Source organism: Chiloscyllium plagiosum, chromosome 36 (assembly GCF_004010195.1).
Source record: "Chiloscyllium plagiosum isolate BGI_BamShark_2017 chromosome 36, ASM401019v2, whole genome shotgun sequence".
Taxonomy (NCBI): domain Eukaryota; kingdom Metazoa; phylum Chordata; class Chondrichthyes; order Orectolobiformes; family Hemiscylliidae; genus Chiloscyllium; species Chiloscyllium plagiosum.
Genome location: NC_057745.1, coordinates 16673827 through 16694766, shown reverse-complemented (window position 1 = coordinate 16694766; position 20940 = coordinate 16673827). Strand labels below are relative to the sequence as shown.

Below are 20940 nucleotides of genomic sequence, written 5' to 3'. Positions count from 1 at the left end.
AGAGGTTAATTAGGTGGGGGCTATTTTCCCTGGAGCGTCGGAGGCTGAGGGGTGACCTTTAGAGAGGTTTATAAAATTATAAGGGGCATGGATAGGGTAAATAGCCAATGTCTTTTTTCCAGGGTAGGGGTGTCCAAAACTAGAGGGTATAGGTTTAAGATGAGAGGGGAAGATTTAAAAAGGACCATGGGGTAACTTTTTCACAGAGAGTAGTGTGTCTATGGAGTGAGCTGTTAGAGGAGGCTGATACAATTACAACATTTAATAAAAGACATCTGGATGGATATAAGGTTTAGACAGAAATAGGCCAAATGGGAGTAGATTATTTTAGGATATCTAATGAGTTGGACCAAAGGGTGTTTTTCCATGCTGTCCATTTCTTTGACCCTGTTTTTACACATGTAGCCAATCGGATGGTTAACATTATCTCGCCAGAGGGTCCAGCTGCTTAATTCTTAATCCTGATGTGTTTGTAACATTTTGCATATAAGCTGCCTACAGTACATCTGTATTTAGCCGTGATATTTACTGCAAACCTTCCTTCCATTAACTCAAGGACAAAGCAGCTGGGTCAAAATCAAAATGTCTTGGACATACTGAAGTTTAATTCTGTAGGAATTCAAATGGATTCTATAAGGCAGTGAGGGGATAATGTAAAGCAGGACTGAAATTGTGCAACAATGCTACAACATTATATAGTGGTTGCACTAAAATTGTAAATTCCAGAGCAGTATTTATTGAACAACGTTTACCTTTGCAGGAGGTACTTTTCCAGCAGCTGTTATCTGACCAGTGAAGAATCTACCAAAATGGTTAGCTGCCAGGACAACAGACTTATACCTGGGAAAAGATAACAACAAGTATTTGAAAACATTCTTAGGAAATGACAAGGGTTATTGTACAGTAAGACACTAACAACAGAATGCATTTATCTAGCATCACTAAGAAGCTTTACAGAGGGACAGATGCTGAATGCATAGAAGGATGGAATCCCTACAGTGTGGAAGTAGGCCATTTGGCCCATTGAGTTCACATGGATCCTCTGAAGAGCATCCCGCCCAGACCCACCGCCCATCTCACAAAATGTCTGCAGGAGTTAGGGAGATGACCAACTTCGTACAACAATGTTTTCAAAAGAATGAAAGAGCAAGAAAAAGAGAAGTGAAGGGGGAAGGATTTAGTGAAAGAATTCCAAAGATGAAAGCCAAGACAATCAATGGCTCAGCTACCATTGATCAACATTATCATTCCTTATTCTTATGGTGACATTATGCAACCCAAAAATATACAAATTATTTAAAATAAAATGTAATAGTCAATGCAAAATTCGACAGACAGGCAAATCATTTTTGCTTGCAGTGTTGCTAGCTGTAAAGATTCTCCCAAGTTCCACTCATTGTGTGAACCATCGCACGGACAAAAGTTGTCATGAATGATTCTCCTGCTTAACCCCTCACTTCAGCAGAGGCATGGACATCCGCAAGTTAAAACCATCACCAGGTGTCTCTCTCTCTCTCTCTCTCTCTCAAGATCCGGTAAGAGCATGGTGACTTTACCTTTTTATTAGCATGGACAGAGAATGTGGAAAATCTCAGTGATCATTCTCCACAAGCAAAGAAGTGTAGCCACTGTTGTGTTTTAGAAAGCAATAGCTAATTTTATGCACAAGATACAAAAAGATAATGACCAGATGATCTGTTTTTGTGAGTTTGATTAAGAGAAATATATTACACAGGACAATAGTGTAACTCCATAGCTCTGCTTCAAACTAGGATCTTTTACATCCACCCGCACAGAGCTTTCTGTTGCTTTTATTCTTTGTATTGACATGGTAAACTACCAAGCCAATTGTTACCATTCCACATCTTGTCAGCCTTTCTCTAATTAATTCATCACCATTTGCTGAGTACTGCCAGACAAGGTGGTGGAGGCTGGTACAATTACAACATTTAAAAGACATCAGGATGGGTAAATGAATAAGATGGGTTTAAAGGGATATGGGCCAAATGTTGGCAAAGTGGACTGGATTAATTTAGGATATCTGGTCGGCATGGACAAGTTCGACGTATGGGTCTGTTTCTATGCTGTACATCTCTATGGCGCAATGACATGTTTACAACTAACCCCTTAAAGTCCACATTGCTTCAATTTCCTCTAGAGTCATAGAGATGTACAGCACAGAAACGGACCCTTCAGTCCAACTTATCCATGCCAACCAGATATCCCAACCCAATCTAGTCTCACCTGGCAGCACCCAGCCCATATCTCTCTAAACGTTTCCCATTTATATACCCATCCAAATGTGTTTTAAATGTTGCAACTGTACCAGCCTCCACCACTTCCTCTGGCAGCTCATTCCATATACGCACCATCATTTACGTGAAAAGGTTGCCCCTTAGGTGTCTTTTATATCTTTCCCCTCTCACCCTGAACCTATGCCCTCTAGTTCTAGACTCCCCTGACCCAGAGAAAATACCTTGTCTATTTATCCTATCAACCCCCCCTCATGATTTCATAAACTTCTTATATGGTCACCCCTCATCCTCCGACGATCCAGGGAATACAGCGTCAGCCTATTCAACCTCTCCCCCTATAGCTCAAATCCTCCAACCCTGGCAACATCCTTGTAAATCTTTTCTGAACCCTTTCAAGTTTCACAACATCTTTCCGATAGGAAGGAGACCAGAATTGCACGCAATATTGCAAAAGTGACCTACTGATGTTCTGTACAGCCACAACACAACCTCCCAACTCCTGTACTCAATACTCTGACCAATAAAGGAAAGCATTCCAAATGCTTTCTTCACTATCCTATCTACCTGTGACTCCACTTTCAATGAACTAAGAACCTGCACTCCAAGGTCTCTTTGTTCAGCAACACTCCCTAGATCTTACCATTAAGTGTATAAGTCCTGCTAAGATTTGCTTTCCCAAAATGCAGCACCTCGCATTTATCTGAATTAAACTCCATGTGTCACTCCTCAGCCCATTGGTCCATCTAATCAAGATGCTGTCGTACTCTGAGGTAACCTTCTTTGCTGTCCACTAAATCTCCAATTTTGGTGTCATCCGCAAACTTACTAATGATACCTCTAATGCTCACATCCAAATCCTACTATAATTCCGTCAATGGCAAGTTTCCTCTGGGTCAATCTGTAACTCTCTGGCTGCCTCAACATATGCAAGTGCTTCCTTGTCTTTTTGTTCCAATTTGGAATCTGTTGGAGACCAAGCACTTGAGTTAATGGGATTACAGTAGAATATTAAAAAAAGGAGTAGGCCATTTGGGCCCTCAATCCTGCTTCGCTATTCAATGGGATCATGGCAGATCTGACTGTGGCCTCAACTTGACCACTCATACCCTCAAACCTCCTAGTCATTTAAAAATCTAACTGACAAACAATGTAATTATAACAAGTAATGCATTCCAATAGCTTTAAAAACACATTTAAAACCCAACATCAATTTAAAACAAAATATTTGCTATACCCTGCTATGTTAGCCATGGAACTGAGAGCATCATATCCCTGAGCTATAGTAACTCGAGGGACCTGGTCCATCGCCAGGACTGAGGTCTTGCGCTGAGCAAGTTTACTCATGAGGTCAGGGTTTTGGGCTGGATAGATGAAACTGATAAGAGTAGCCCTCTCCTTTAGTAGGTCTGCTTCATGTGCTCCCAACGTGTTATTGAAGGTTGGAGCCCTGACCTGCAAGAAAAATTATAAACAGATATAAATAGCTCTTATGAATACTGCTGAAGTAACAAATATTTCATCACATGAAAATGCTATTAGGAACGACAATGACATTACACTTTAAGGCTTTTAAAGGCAACTTTTATATAGATACCATTTACATGTAAAGGAATATCTATGGCACTTCGTAAGGGAGTGTCTTATCTATTGAGCCAATTTCAAGGGAGGGATCCAAATAACAACTGAGAAATTTTGTTACAATTGGGATTTGGATATATTGGAATTCCACTCCAATAGCTCCATAACATTGAGGTCTCGCTTATAAAACAAATGATTTGCATTCAGATTTCATCTTTCATAGTATCAGATGTTTCAAAGCCCTTTGCAGTCAAATGAAGTACTTTTGAAATGCAGTCACAGTTTTAATGGAGGAACCACGGCAGCCAATTCCATATACAGCAAAAGGAACAGCACCTGGGTCATTCACTTTTGGTAATGTTACTTGAGGGACAAATTCTGGTCAGAACTTCAGGAGTGGTCTCTTCCTCTTCTAATGCCCAAAGATTATGTTCATCTGAGAGGTGGATGGGGTCTTAGGTTAACTTATCCAAATAGCACCATCTCCAGCAGCACATCAATTCTTCAGCACCGAAGTATCAGCACTGAGTTTGTGTTAGAGTTCGAATTGAGACTGGGCTCAGCAATCTGGTTAACTAAGAACTTTATTTTAAATTTACTTCCTTGAAGTATTCAACTAAGAGGTAACATGAAACCGAGAAATTTAATGGGGAATGAATGCACCTACTGCACCTCATTTTACAGCAGAAAATGTTGGTCTTAACAGAAATTTCTTCTGACGTTTTTAAAATTAAGTGTCTCCTTTTCTGCTGCATGACCTTCCAATACCAAAAAGCTACTGCCAATGGCATGAATGGACAGTTAATTTCATGTGGCCTTTGAACTATAAGCTACTTGCTTTTAAGAAAGCATTTCAAATTGGGAAGGCAGATTTCCCAGGAAGAAACAGAGCGACCTTAGGTTCTGACAAGATATTATCAGGTCAGCTTCACTAGGAGTGAGCTTTTTCCTGAACTTGGAACTGGTTTCTTGTTCAATTTTCCTCTTATTGATTTTTTTTTTGTTCAGACATGTAATTTTAGAGCTATAAACATTTTAATGGTTTGCTTTAAGTTGACTAAATTTGACTGATCTTGTAATTCACATTGTAGTTTTGAATTTAAATGCTCTATCATGTTGATTACAATAATCAGATAGTGTCGAGGTTCTATACAAACTATTTTGGATATTGGTCTTGACTTTCATACAAAGCTAATTAAATTTAATGGTTCAATGATTATTCATAACAGTAAAAATTAGTCTTTTTTGGAGTGAGGGGCACCAGTGTGACTGAATATAATGTTCAGTTATTATTACATTGGTCATATTCTGTTAACTACAACATATTATCCTTCTTTATATTACTTTTAAGAATTTATCAAAATTAAATCAAAGTCCTCTTCACAAGTCATCAGTATCTGCTTTGAATCACAATGTTTCAAGTGCCTCAAAGGCAAAATCCTTATCCATTTAAAAAATTTGTTTCACAATCTTATCCTTCCACATCTCATTAGTGATTTTTGAAGCCCTTCAGAACCTCCACTCCAAACTCTGTTCCCCTGACACTTCTGTGGGCTTCATATTGTTGTATGTATTCAGTCCTCAGGCACTGCTCGCTTGATCATCATAACAGTAGTGGATTTTACAAAAGCACCATTAACACATTACACTCAGCTGACAGTGGGGCTAGTTCCATCAAATGGTTTATGAGAAGTCTCCTTCTTTCTCTTACTATATGCACAATTACCTTGGGGCTCAGAGATGATGTTAGCTCAGTTGGCTGGAAGGCTGGTTTGCAATGCAGAGTGATGCAAACAGTGGGAGTACAATTCCTGTCCTGACTGAGCTTCCCATGAAGGGCTCTCCTTCCTTGCCTATCCCCTGACCCGAGGTGTGGTAACTAGGAAGAGGGTAAACCACCACCAATCATTCCTGCTCTAAAAAGAGAGCAGCCCTATGGTCTGGTAGGATTGTAGTGATTTTACCTTCACTCGCTTCCAGAAAATACCTTGTTGTTCATTCCTAGATAAAATAAATACCTTTAGAACAATATCTGATCCAAAAACATCTTTTGTCTCATTAATAGTGGCTCCAGCCTCTCGATATTGGTCATCGGAGAACTTAGCGCCTTCACCAGCTGTGGACTCCACTTTAACTGTAAATCCTTGCTTAACAAGAGCTTCAACACCTGCAGGCGACACAGCCACTCTCCTCTCATTCTTGTAGATTTCTTTAGGAATTCCAACCACCAAATCTTTGTAACGGACACCTACAGAAGTAGAAAAAAATTCCAATTTTTAAGAAATCAGTCATGATGCAAAGGATCAAATCATAGAGTCCCTAAAATGTGGAGTAAGGCCATTCAGCCCATCCAGTCCACAATGATCCTCTGAAAAGCATTCCACCCAAACTCATCCCTGGGAACACTATCCCTGGGGCCCCACATGTCCCATGGCTAACCCACCCAGCCTACACATCCCTGGACACTATGCAGAATTTAGCATTGCCAATCCACCTAATTCACACATCTCTGGACTACAGGAAGAAACCGGAGCACCCAGAAGAAACCTAGCACCCAAAGAATACCTACGCAAACACAGGGAGAATGTCTCTGCGGAGTTTGCACACAGTCACCCAAGGCTGGAATTGAACCTGGGTCCCTGGCGCTGTGAGGCACCAGTGCTAATCACTGAGCCACCATGCCGCCCCATCTAAGAGTTGCCATAATGAACCAGAAATATTCTATTCAATTGCAGACCTTAATCAAAATTCACAGTCAGTTTTCTGGAATGTTTCCATCAATCACTTTTAAATAGCATATGGTAATATATTATAATAATAATAATAATAATAATAATAATATAATAATTGGTTCACTTAGCCAATTTTGAACAAACAGTGACATACATACATAAAAATATGCAAACTAAACTCTACACAAACAGAAAATTCTGGAAAAAAAAGCATTTCCTACAATATCTGTAGCGAGATGAAAATAGGGTTAATATTTCAAGGCAAAGACTTCACATCAAAATATAAAGATGTGACAGATATAAAGCTTATAAGCAAGTACAAAAAGTTACAGAAAGAGGGGTCTGTAACTGGATTGGAAGGCTCTAGTGATGCAGCAATGTCACAGACCAAATGCAGTGGACTCTACCAATGGGGTCTGTATCACAGGCCATCACATTCATTTTCAGTTTTTAAGACTGATGCAAAGGGCACTAAAGGGGCAAGGAAGTGAAGCGTTGTGCATCTAGCTTGCACCAAGAGTCATTGCAATAGTGTAGGTGGCCAAAGTCAGAGAGATCGTAGTTGGAAGCCAGTGTCACGCTCACAGACAGAATCAAACTTTGATCACCCAGTCTGCATTTAATCGCACCAGCATTCAGGCTCAGCAAGCAGAAGAAAGATTTGAACAAATGTAATGAATCACTTCCTTCCCTTGAGTCCCAAGTTACAGCAAGTAATGCTTCTTCCTCTCCCTACACTCTTGAGCTGTAGACTTGGGACTCGAGGTGTATTTGCATGTGAAGCGACTGGAAGGATAGCATTGATGGGGAGTGGCAGAGGAGGAGACAAGGATTTCATGGAAAGAATAGCCTCTGTGGAATGCTGAAAGGGAAAGGGGAAATAAAAGAGCTTTTAGTCATGGAACTGCACTGACGTGAGCAGAAATGGAAGAGGAGGATCTGTCAGCTGGTGGTATGAAGATTGCAGGGCCCAGTACAGGGCAGTACATTAGTGTCCAATAACTAGACCTGGGGCTCTAAGGTAGCAAGGTGCTGCACTTAGGGGAGGGCTGGGAGTCCAGATCAGGAGAGGCATCAGGGGCTATGATTTCCCTGTTGGCAAGGGCAAGGGAATGTAATCTGGTTGGAAGGTGAACACATGTACCAGAGGGAGAAACTGGAGAAAGGAAATGCAGTCCTCATAGGAAGTAATGAGAAATGCAGTATAATCAAGATACTGTTGAAATCAGAGGGCTCACTGCAAATATCAATGGATAATCTGTCCACCAGGATAGAGACAAAGTCAACAGAAGAAAACAGAACGTCAGAAGTAGACCATGTGAAAATGTTGAAGCTAGAAGCAAAAATTAAATAAAACTCTCCAGCTAAGGGTGAAGAATAGGGTATGGATGGGGGGTCAGAATTCATAGCAAGTGCAGGAGTTGTCAGATGTTCAACCTCCAGGTAAACAGTCTTTTTTTTGCAACAGCACTTCCCTTATTAATATGTTTAACATCTAAATAAGACCTGGCTGAACAGAATTCTTCAAGGGCAGAGAGAAATGAATTTGACTGAATGAGAGGATTGGAGATACTAATATGGCTGAGGTCACATTGGTCAACAAAAAATGATAAAGAGATATTTACAGGCCGGAGCGAGGGATGTGGTAGGGTTTTCTGTAGGCAGGAGGAAGAGGGTCCGTCGTATACAGAGAGGCTTTCTGGCCAAAGAGGCTGGAACACAGAGGCCAACCAACTCCAGCACCATGTAGAGAATGAGCTTCACTGAGGTGCGAGTGTGTGGATGGGCCTCCTCATTTGGGATCAGAAAACTGGGGATAAAGCAAATATGATAAGGAGTGAGTTTGGACTCAATGACAGGCCCAGGCAAAAACAAAGAGAAAGAGGGATGTCATGGTGTCTCCTGATCAAAAAGTTGTTGAACCATTTGTGCCACACAAATCCCTAGCAATGACCATCTTGAATAAAAGACAATCTAACCATCGCCCCTTGACATTCCTTGGTGCTACCAGCACTGAATTCCCCCACTATCAACATCCAGGGGGTTACCATTGACAATAAACTCAACTGGATCCACCACATAAACACCGCAAGAGCAGGTCAGAGACCACAAATACTGTGGCCAGTCAATGACTCCCCAATGCCTGTCCACCATTGACAATGCAGAAGTCAGGAGTGTGATGGAATACTCCTCACATACCTGGGTGCAGCTCCAATAACATTCAAGAAGCTTGACACCATCCAGGAGAAAGCAAATGCTTGTTTGGCACCATATCCAGAAGCATCCATTCCCTCCACCATCAATGCTCAGTGCCAGCAGTGGGGACTATCTTCAAGGTGCACTGCAGAAATCCACCAAAGATACTTGGACATCAACTTCCAAACCCATGACTACTTCCATTCAATGGATAAAGGCAGCAGATACATGGGAACACCAGCTGCAAGTTCCCTTTTAAACCACTCACCATCCTGACTTGGAATTATATTGCTGTTCCTTCATTGTCCCTGGGACAAAATCCTGGAATTCTCTCCCTAAGGGCATTGTGGGTGAATCTCCAGCAAATGGACTGAAGTAGTTCATGAAGGCAGCTCACCACCACCTTCACAAGGGCAACTAGGGATGGGCAACAATGCTGGCCACAAGTAAATAAATAAAAGCTAAATAGGAGGGTTAACACTGAAATATTAGTTACAATCCAACATGGAAAGATTAGATAAATGGTTTATAATACATTACCAAATGTATCTTTTGTCAAACATACCCTCAATTCAGAATGAACGCACATATCCTGGTTAACAGACTATAGAAACACTCTCACTCAGCATAATATTTTAGATAATGACAAAGTCAGTAACACACTTAAACAGTCTTGAAATCATCCAAACCTACAATCAGCACATATCCAAGAATTTGCTTCTAAGTTAGTCATTTGCTTGTAGCTTTTCTCCCTCTCAGTATTTTAAACTGTAGCATCTCACAAGGTCCATTATTTTATTGTACAGAGTATTGACAAAAGTCTAAAGATGATGAAAAATCTGTCTATGCCTATCCTGCGCCTGGCAGGACATCACTCAAGTGGGAGTCAGGCGTTGTGTGCATCTGGAAGGAAGGAGTCTCCTCCACCTGAATTTTTAAACGACTCACCAGTTCGCAAGCTGCTGGTTCAAAGGTCACTGTGACATCAAGTCAACCTGAGCGAGGTGAAGGATCTGCTTCATCCAGAGGGACTCAACGTCTCTTCAGCAAGACCTAAAAGAGCTCTGGGCTGCCCATTTGCATTCGTAAAAATAACAAATGCTTATTTTAAATGACTATCCCAGAGACCTGCATGATATTTGATATTTTTGCAGATGTCATCGAGATGTAGGATGCAGTCCTGGAAAACTTACTATTTTTGTTGTTGTTTTCCTCCCTGAAACCTAAAGCAATGATGACTAATGTCTGCTCTGAAGAATGCTATAATCTTAAAATAATATTGCCAACTGCTAAAATCTGCACCTAATATCAGTATACTTTGCTTTCACTGCTCTATTTCTAATATTTCAACTTATAGATTCCATTATTCTTTAACTAATGATTTTATTTTGGTTACTTTTTCCTGCATTTGTTGCCTTCTAACATTTTCAACACCTTTCTTGGTGCTCAATGATTTGTTGCTGATTATTTTGAATGAATGAGACTCAGCGAGTGGCACTGGTGGTTACATAATCAAACCAGTTAGTTTCAAAACCTCGAAAGATCATGTGAAATCAGACAATGCCCCAGACATGGTGTTACAGACAGCCCTGGCCACCATGGATTACTGGCCAGTGACACAGAGGAGACCGGTCAAGTCTTAGAATGTGTTGTCCAGAACAATGAGGCTAATCTCTGGTGTTGGGGAACAGACTCCGTAGGGTAAATCTGACTGGCTTTAACTCCAAGTAAAGATCCCTTCAAATGCGTGAGGAGCACAACATGATAGAGGAAGTAAACTGGAATAAATTATTTCAAATAAAGCAGGGCCATGGAAGCCAATTGGTTTGCACGGGCAATAAAAACAATTTCAGGACAGGTATCTGGATGTACGGTATTTCTTTACTCAGGCACCCAGTTGTGATCAGTTGTTATCAGGACAAAAAATTCAAATGACTGTTTGGGCTGGTACAATGGCTCAGTGGTTAGCACTGCTGCCTCGCAGCACTGGGGACCTGGGTTCAATTCCAGCCTTTGGTGACTGTTTGTGTTGAGTTTGTACATTCTTCCTGTGACTACATGGGTTTTCTCCAGTTTCCTCCCACAGTCCAAAGATGTGCAGGTGGGTTGGATTGGCCATGGGAAATTATCGAGGAGAAAGTGAGGTCTGCAGATGCTGGAGATCAGAGCTGGAAATGTGTTGCTGGAAAAGCGCAGCAGGTCAGGCAGCATCCAGGGAACAGGAGAATCGACGTTTCGGGCATAAGCCCTTCTCCTTAATGTCCAGGGATGTGTTGGTCTAGGTGGATTAGCCATGGGAATTGCAGGGTTAAAGCAATAGGCCAGGGGGCTGAGTCTGGGAGAGATGCTCTTTGGAGAGTCGGTGTGGACTTGTTGGGCTGAATGGCCTGTTTCCACACTGTAGGGATTCTATCAAAAAAAAATGGATTTGGTTCAGAAATGCATTACTGTAACAGGAAAATTAGGAAAATATCCTCGAAAGGTCAGATCAAATGGGCTTCTTTTATCTTAAAATCATTCAGACTTTGCTTTCTGCAAGGTTTTTGAACTTGTAACTGGAAGGATCATCTGTTATTTGGTAACTTCTCGAAGTAGGCCCAGTTAAGATTGTTCCATGAAGTGGGGGAGTGCAAGCATAGAAACATTGTATCATCTGGTCCCCCCAATCTTTTTAATAAAGCAACAGAAAATGATCAATTACAATGCTAATTTATTCTTACTCAACAGGCATGCTTGCTGTAGCATAAATAAAAAGGTCACCCAGGGGTTTGTGAAGATATAAATAACCAAGGTATCAGATAACGTTACCAATAGAGCTGAAGTTAAATGGTCTTAATAGTGTTTCATTATTTTTCCACAGAACAGCTGTTTTGATATAGTCGGAGATCAACAGTCAATTACACTGTCTTACTGCAGTACCTCTCACTGCTCAGCTACCTTCATTTGGTTCCTCTCTCACTTATTCAAACCTATTCTGAAGATGCTCAGGTATGTTTCTCTTTCTGCTCCCACACCATTAATTCTGAAGCACCCAAGGTTCTGTCACTGGCCTTCCTCCCCTACTACTTGCTGTTTCGCAATAGCATTAACTGCAAATGGTGTGTCACTGCCCATCTATACAGCTGTGAATCCGAACCTGATCTTTCCTGCATCACCAAGTGGTCAGATTGATCATTTGCTATCCACTTTTGCAAAGGTCTGCAGTCAGGATCAATAGGATGACCAAAGTGATTATCTCAGGGATGTCACCGCAATCTCTGGGTCTGAGCCACAGGCTCCACATCCCACCCAAAACACTCTCTCAAGCTCAGATTCTTTGCAAAAGGCATTCTACTCAACCCTGAATCAGCTTCTGGTGCCAGCACAACATCTGTAACATTGCTCACTTCTACATACACATTGCCAAAATCTTTAATAATGTCCGTCATATCCAGATTCAATCTTTCAAATAATCTCACGGTGTGTCTTCCATTCCCTACCATCTGTAATCATTGGCTCCTATAAAACTAAGCTACACAGTCTCCATACAAACTAATCTCCAGATCTGAAGAAGAGTTATATTAAACTAATAATGTTAACTTTGTTTCGCTCGTCCCAGATGCTGTCAAACCTGTTGAATTTCTCCAGCATTTTCTGTGTTTGTTTCGATTTCTAGTAGTTTGCGGTAGTTTGATTTTATTTTCCTTGACTAAGGTTTGGGTTACAACTCCTAACATCTGTTTCTTAACTTGGAGTTCATTCTGCAATGTCTCAGATGCTTAAGGCCTAAGCACCTTGAAATGCTTTTCCATAGTAACAGAACCACAGAATTGCAAGTTGCTATTACAGCTGAGAATCAAGTAAGATTTAAGATCACATACAGGTCAGACTGGTTAAGGAAGGTTCATTTATAACTATTTTCTCTTGGTGTTAATCCATAAATTACCAGATTTATCATCATTTCTCTTGGGGTTTTGGGGTGGGGGATGATGTCACTGGCAAGGCCTAGCCTAGTTGTACTTGGGGACACAGTGCTCTGATATAATGAAATGACATGGGGACATTTCAGAAAACACTGACATGAAATTTTGTTAAACAATGTCATTGCCTTAAATCACTGCTCTTCCTGCCTACAGGGCTTTAGTGAATCCATTGTATTTGTAATGACAATCCAAAAACTTAAACGGACACTTTTGTCCTCAAGTTTTCTTTATTTCTGTTTTTTAAAATATGAATTCAAATTCTCAAACTGCCCTGGTGGAATTTGATCATTTGTTCACCATATAATTAATCAAGATCTCCGGATTAATTTTTCAGTAACTGTACTTCTAGTGTCCTGATATTTTAGGGATTACCATCTTGGAGTTTGAACTCTACTTTCTAGACCAAATTCATAGCTGTAAAAACAAGTATATGGCTACAGGAGCAGATTCATACTTTTATGTTGTTGGACTTCTAACCAGATACTGAGGAGTTCAAATTCCACTCTAACCGACATTTGATTGTACTGATCAAAACTTGCAATGCTTGCCAAATTACATCACTAAATGTAGTAGCATCAAACTCCATGGCAGAAGGTTAGAAAGACTGGAAACCCAGTATGTTTGCTTGCAGCGAATCTCCCTTCAATCGATTTTGGAGTGGCATTGATGGTTACTGTTTCACTGCCAGCAACAAAACCAAACAAATTCTGGATGACCGCAATCGGAATGGAGACAAAGGTTATAAATAATACTTAATTATTAATTAACAAATTTAATCACCTGAATTACAATAGCATAACAATCCAAACCTTCTCCTTAGGTTTTCCCAGATGTTGATTTACCTGTTCCATATCCCACATTCTTTAAAGTTTTTCTTTTTATGGTGCAGGGTTCGAATTCTAAATCGTCAATACTTAAATGACAATGTATCAAAGGTGTGAGCTGAGATGTCACCTGTTTTTCATAAAACCTTAAAGTTATCTCAGGAATGTGACCTGAAAGTAGTTCTGGGATTTACATATTAATGAATTGAAACCTGCATCTCCATTCTAAGTGATAAGAGACTAAACGGCAACCTAGGTTTGTTCAATACATCGCATCAGTTGTATGACACTTTGATCTTTTACTAAAAATTCTGTGTCCTATGATCCTGCCCCATTATCTACCCGATGTAGGAGCAGCGCTCTGAAAGTTTGGACTTCCAAATAAACCTGTTGGACTATAACCTGGTGTTGTGTGATTTGTAACTTTGTCCACCCCAGTCCCACACCGGCACCTCCACATTATACGAGTAAAGCAATAGCTGTTCACCTTTATTTCCAATTTAAAAAAATATGTATTCACAGAACATGTGCATCATCGATTGGGTCAGTATTTATTGCCCAATCCTAATTGTCCTCAAGTGTGGGTGAGCTGCCCTTTTGAGCCAATACAGTCCATGTGCTGTAGAGAGATCTGAAATACCATTAGGGAGGGAATTCAAGAATTTTGTCCCAACAATACCGAAGGAACAATAATACATTTCCAAGGCAAGGTAGTGAGTAGCTTCGAGACGATCTTACAGGTGATGTTCCCTAGTATCTGCTGCCCTTGGCCTTGTAGATTGAAGTTCTATGGATAGTTAATTGGTAAAGGAATGAACTTAAAGTAAAAAATGATTTAATAAAGTATGATATTAATACTCAACTTGCTTTAAGATTGATATTGGGAGAGACAGTACAGCTTAATTATATTTAGGACAGATTAAAGTTTATAAGAGTTTAACAGGTATTGGATGCCTGGAACTTCCCTGAACAACCTGCATGCAAAAATTAACTGTACAATAAGCACAGCATTTAAAAAAAAACTGGATGTTTAAAGAATGTAAATACTTTATTTCATAGTTGCAAGTTATTAACTATATTGGGATTTCTACCAGAATGTTAAAACATATACTGCAGTGAGACACTATTCTGTAAATTGAAACATTGTATCCACTTAAGTATCATTTGGGAGGCAGAGAGGAGTTGATTATGAGTTTTCATGTTGGGCATGGAATTCTTCAAGACATTGGCAATTCTTAACAGTTTTAGAAAAGAAACATTGTTTCATTATTAGAAACAGAGGAAGGAGGACTATGGGGAGAAAGGCAACCTGTCACATACCCCAAAGTTTGGCAATAGTATCAATGGGTCTTAATTTTGCTTCTAGCAACGAGCTGCATCAGACACAGTAAGACGAATGCTTGTATACTGTAAAGTTCCTTCGTTCTATAGGGAAAATCAAATAACTCTGGCACAAGTGCATTAAACAATGTGTTGAAATTGCAATACGTCCTGGAACAAAGATGTGCACAAGTTCTATACAAACATTATATACAACACGCAACAACACTTTTTGCTGCACATATGTTGGTTTCACATATCACTCCTTTAATTGGCAAGGATGCAGTCTCAAGTTCTAGTAAACAGTTGCTGGGAACTATGCCCAACACAGGCCTAGGAAAGGTTAGCCAGTTAGTCAGACCTGCTGTAAAGTGAATTATTTTCCTTGTAGAACTAAAAAAAGTCATAACATGTACAAAAACATGACAATTGGACTTAAAGAATGCAACTGTCCTTTGACATTATGTAAGCTAGACAAGAACTTTAAAGGTGGTTAAATTACATTCACTTTTATTTGACATTTACAACATTGATTATATGTAACTACAGAATAGAAAGCAATGTGGAAACTTCATGTTCATAAAAAAGTATTCTATTCATGTCTTTACATTAAAATAAAAACAAGCTGATTCTGCACTTCAGTCACCGATGCAAAAGGCATACATAATCACAATTCTCTACATCCATCAGCCAACTGTATCTATACTAATTGTTCTGTGCAAGCAAAGCTCTGTGTTCATCATGAGTTTGGACAAATAGAATGGGGTGGAATGTGGTATATAGATCATGAATAAGGCAAGTTAACAAAATGCCACTGATAGTTAAAGATAACAAAACAGTTCTTATAAGCAACTTGCCCCTCTTGTTTAATTGAAAAGAGCTACAGTAACAAGCTACTTGCAAAATGATTAAAAAGTTACCTTTAATTGCTTGTTGGTTCCACAAAACCCGATAAGTTTTAAAATAACGTTTGCAGAGTGTTTGTTTAATCGTAACAGCTGGTACGCTGTGGAACAGTGGTAAAGTGCAGCACGTCACACCACGGAATAAACTGGCCATGATGAGCAGAGGGCTTAGGATTGTGCTGTGTCAATGTTGAGCCACTCTAGAGGGAAACAGTAAAAAGAAAACTGAGGACGTGGATAACAGGAAAGTCAGCATTTCAATAAAACCTGCTACAGGCTATTAAATGGACACTGTATTCCTTATGATCTTACATCATCACAACACTTCTACCAATGGTACAGTGCCTCAAAATCAGCCATCGCAGGACTAAGGCCTTGCCAAATTTCTGATCCCATTAGCTTCAAAAGAGAGAGAAAAAAAAGGAACTTTAATTTATTCACTTCATTTCATTACTTCAATTATGTCTTCAGAAGAAAAGAACATGATAGTGAAGTTTGAAAACAAATGATATGCTAAGATTGAAAGAGTCAGAATGGTCAAGCAAAACAGGCCAAGCTTGTGTGGGTCAGCTCAAGGGTTTATGAAGCACAGGTGAAGACCAGTACATGAAGAAAATAACTAATCCAACATGTCAATACATTAATCCAGCACCAGATGAAATGTAGCAGTAAATTATTATATTTATTTAATCATAATTAAAATTGATGCATGACAACCTACAGAGATGCCCAACGTTTGAACAATTCCAATTTTCACACAGCTGATTTGAAAGACAGTAGCTTAGGTGAAGCCATTATATCATGGATTGTCAAAGCATTACCTGGTGTAAACAGGCATTTTATTTGATTAAAAAGTTCAGGATTCCTTAACTGAAAGGTTATGGTGCTAAGTTCTAATGGTTCAGGGTGAATTAAGTCAATGAAGATTAGAGGTTGTAATTCTGCTGTAGTTAAAAATTGGTAAAATTTGCCAAACCCATCCCAGGGCTACAAAGATGGAGTAGGAAATTGACATTTCGGGCAAAAGCCCTTTATCAGAGATGGCTGATGTAGGACTTTTGCCTGAAATGTTGATTTTCCTGCTCCCCGGATGCTGCCTGACCTGCTGTGTTTTTCCAACACCACTCTAATCTTGACTCTGATCCCCAGCATCTGCAGTCCTCACTTTCGCCTACAAAGGTGGAGCACCTATTCTCCATACTTTGCACCTTTCAAACAGATCACCTCACTGAGGATGTAGGATCAATGAATTCCCCACTTCGTATGCCCATAAATCACTAAGTGATTGAAATGCACACAAAAGTGATCCAGATAAATAAGTAAACTTGAACATGCAAAATAAAAGAATTGATCCTATCAGTTGTGAGGCTAATTGTGCAATGCATAAGCAATAAAATACCTTCTCACACTTAAGTACATGGATGGGAGATTTCAAAAGCAGGAAAAGTGAACTATTTGTTAATAAAAAAAACATATGATATATGTTGATCTGATTCTGGTCGAGTGTGTTACTTAAAGATAAACAATTACATTTCTAAGGCTAATTGGTTTTGTGCATCTATTAATCCCACCACTGTTCGGCACCCTTCGTGATCATAACGAAACCAAAAAATTTGTTTATATCTGTTATTTCAAAGCTGCTTTGAAAAACGTCCACTACTGGTCCTTGGATCCATGCTGATGCTTCAATTGTCTTGGTTGAAGTTTCTGTCATTATATTCTACTGTCACTCCTATTTTTGAATGTCAAGTCCTCCACTTACATATTGCCCACTATCCACCTTCATACTTACAACTTTAAGTTCCTGCCCAATCCCTCTTTGCTCCTGTTTCACCCTGAACAATGCATTACAATTAACTCTATCCCCTGTCTGATCTGTGAAATAACGAATATTTATTTAAAATATGCTGTAGTTTGGATATATTAAGGCCTGCAAATCTTTTCCAGTTAATCATGTAAGTAACAACAATTGATATTGTACTGCATTATTTATTCTGGGTTTTATAGTTCTACAGACAACTTCAGTTATACATAGCAAAAATGAAACAACTGTGGCCTTCATCAGTATATCAACAGCATTTCTATTTCTAAACACTTGCTCTTGAAAATATAATTCATGTGGAAACTTTATAAAGTAAAATGTTCCAGGAACTGAACTATAATAATTAGACTTTTGATACATTGTTATCCAAATCTAATATCTGTGAAAAATCTGAGGAACACAACGGAACAATAACATACAAAATCTGGTTACAAATCACACAACACCAGGTTATAGTCCAACAGGTTTAATTAGAAGCACTGGCTTTCGGAGCGCCGCTCCTTCATAACCACCTGATGAAGGAGCGGTGCTCCGAAAGCTAGTGCTTTCAATTAAACCTGTTGGACTATAACCTGGTGTTGTGTGATTTGTAACTTTGTACACTCCAGTCCAACACCAACATCTCCAAATCATACAATATCTGCTAATGAACTTGATGTGTGAAGGTGGAAGAGAACAATTGATCAAGTTTATTATACCATGTTGAGAGCATTGGCACCCAGGTGTAGTTTTTAAGTAAGTTTGAAGAGTGAACTCTTATTGACAACTATAAAAGATTCCATGTAACATTCATCAGTCTGTCCTTGGAGTAGTTCTTCCTAAATTTATGGATGTGACTAATTTCAATGTACTGTACTCGAGAATGTTTCCCAGATTAGAAATAAATTGTTAAATACTTAGCAGTAAGTGTAGGTAAAGAGGGTAGATGAAATATCAATTTAACAGGGTGCTATAGTGACAACTTTTCACTAGAAATATGTACTGTAATTATTCAGGTTTATGGGTGATGGATAAATATTCTGCAATTTCAGAGCCTCCTAAAGCTGGAGGAATGACTGACTGCTTTCCCAGAATGAATTCAAAGTAGTCAGGCACAGAACTGCAATGCACTGGATGAATCTTATGTACATATTTCTTAAAACAAGTTTGGATCGTTACTACACGTTATGCTAACTATAAGAATGTACAGTACCTCAGAAAGGATCAATCACAAAGACTTACAATCATATAGCATTGGTTTCAAACAAGAAATGAAATGGCTAAAAAAATGCAGAAATGTCTCAGCATACACTGGTTGTGACTAACAAGAAGATGGGCATTTGAAACTTTACAGATGAAGCTAAGAGTTTAAATTGCCAACAAGAGTTATTATATTTGCACAATTTGAACTATAAATTTAATCCAAGTTTAATACTCTGTCATGAAAGCTTCATCACAATACAGGAACACTTGGATCTATCAGTCGGAGGTTAGGGGGTCACCTGGCTCTAGTCCACGCAATTATTTTATTATGAACTTTACACCATACACCTCCACCACTCGATCACATTCTGTAAGAAATCATCCTTCTTTGATCTCTCACCTAAATAAGAATGAAAAAGGGAAAAAAACCACTATTCAGACTTCAATTCCAATCCTTCTTCTCATGAGATGTCAATCTAGTTTCTCCCAATGGTGTCAAGATTTCAAATTGAAAATCCCTTTTTTTTCTGGGAATCTGTTAGTATCCCTTATCATACAAGAAATGTCTTACATTGAAAATCCAGTCTGGAATTTATTAATCTGTGCTGAATATATGGATGAAAATCTAATCAGATGTTCTTCAAGTGCATGAATAAATCAGCGTCTTCCAGCTGTACAACTTTACAAATGATCATTATATAATTCAGGCGTTGCTAAGGAGTTTGAGTTACTCTGAACTGAGCAGACTAAAACTGGGTCACCATGCACAGTTCTGGTCAAACAAGCGACTAATGGCAATGGACGACAATGACACCAAAAGGACAGAGAAGGGCAAATGGAGATTTTTTTTCAGAGGAAAAAAAAGCAAGTAGTAACGGTCCATTCTTATTCCACGTGTCCAAATTTTAAAAATTATCTGACACAGGACTGCAAATCCTCAGTGACCAGGCGCTGTTGAGCTCTGCGGTGAGCGAGAGAAAATGTATAAAAATGTAGAATGACAGAGGGGGCCTCGTATTGAAAGAAAACAAAGAAAGCCCAGGCCAGAGCATCGGAGGGACTGCGAGCATCCAAATCTGATCCTCTTGCGAAAACCAAGGTGCAGAGGCGATTGCTCCCACCGCTGGCCTCAAGATGGGAAGTGATTTTTGATGGAAAACTCCTCAGTCACCTTCAGGTACCCCCAGTTGGTGGACTGATCCCGCCATTGGTAGCAGCTGGGGCCGGTTTTTCTCTCTCTCTCACACACACACAAAGACACACTCAAAACATCACAAATCCACCCGAATCTGCATATTTTAAAAAATTAATAAATAAACCCCCACCTGAAGCTGAGGCGGACGGTGGATCTGCAAACTCCCCCTCGCCCGGCAGCCGGGACAGAAAGGGAGGGATTACTCTCTCCCTGTGACCTTCATTCACGTCAGACGCCGTTCACCGCTTTTTCTTTTCCCTTAAATAAACCCTCATGTGATTCTGGTGCAGGAAGAAGGTTTGACTGGGTGGCGGAAACGAGCTCTGCGGTCAAAGGGGGTTGGGGAGAGATTTCAGAAGCTAGGGGACCACCAGCAGCCCCCTCACAATGATTAATCCCCTCAAGGGCATTCAATCTCACACAAACACTGCACAGTGACTGGGTTCCATGTTCATTCCTGGTTTCCCCCATTCTCTCCGGCTGGCTTTCACGTCGCTGCTCTCGCTTCTCAATGTCAAGGACGGCATGATGGGAGAACACTATTTTAAATAAAGGCAAGTCAAAACAGCATCAAGAGATCAGACAGTGTCAGCGGAGAAAGAAACAATGTTGATTTGTCCTACTCCCCAAGTGTAGAGGGCTTTGTGGGGAAAACAGCCTGTTTTCGCATACAGTGATACTGGTCGGGCCGTCTTCCTATTGAGAACGCTGCCGACTGCAGAATCATAGAATTATAAAAGTGCAGCAGGTTAATAACTACACAAAGGCCGGTGTCCTATCACCAAGTCAGTCTTTATTTAAACGTGCCTAGTACATGACACCAACCCGGTTAGTTTAGAGCCAGCTCCTAGAGGCAACAGAACCCCTCTGTTTGTTTCTTTTAGTTTATTAACCAATACAAATTACAAACAGTTAACATGTACAGGAAAGAGGCAGCAAAGCCAGACCTCAAATTCCACCATTCAACCA

At 39.8% G+C, this 20940-nt stretch overlaps 1 protein-coding gene across 1 annotated transcript in view; it reads right to left on the bottom strand.

The window, feature by feature from the left end:
* The window catches only part of LOC122540995 (NAD(P) transhydrogenase, mitochondrial-like), a 65341-nt gene extending 45082 nt beyond the window's left edge, over positions 1-20259 (bottom strand). Inside the window, exons 1-5 of the mRNA XM_043677408.1 lie at positions 20102-20259; positions 15788-15972; positions 5852-6081; positions 3490-3707; positions 753-840 (exon numbers count right to left, since the gene is read on the bottom strand). Coding sequence (XP_043533343.1) covers positions 753-840; positions 3490-3707; positions 5852-6081; positions 15788-15926 — 675 coding nt within the window. The 5' untranslated portion in view covers positions 15927-15972; positions 20102-20259. The remainder of the gene's footprint in view (positions 1-752; positions 841-3489; positions 3708-5851; positions 6082-15787; positions 15973-20101) is intronic.
* Positions 20260-20940: the final 681 nt, after the last annotated feature.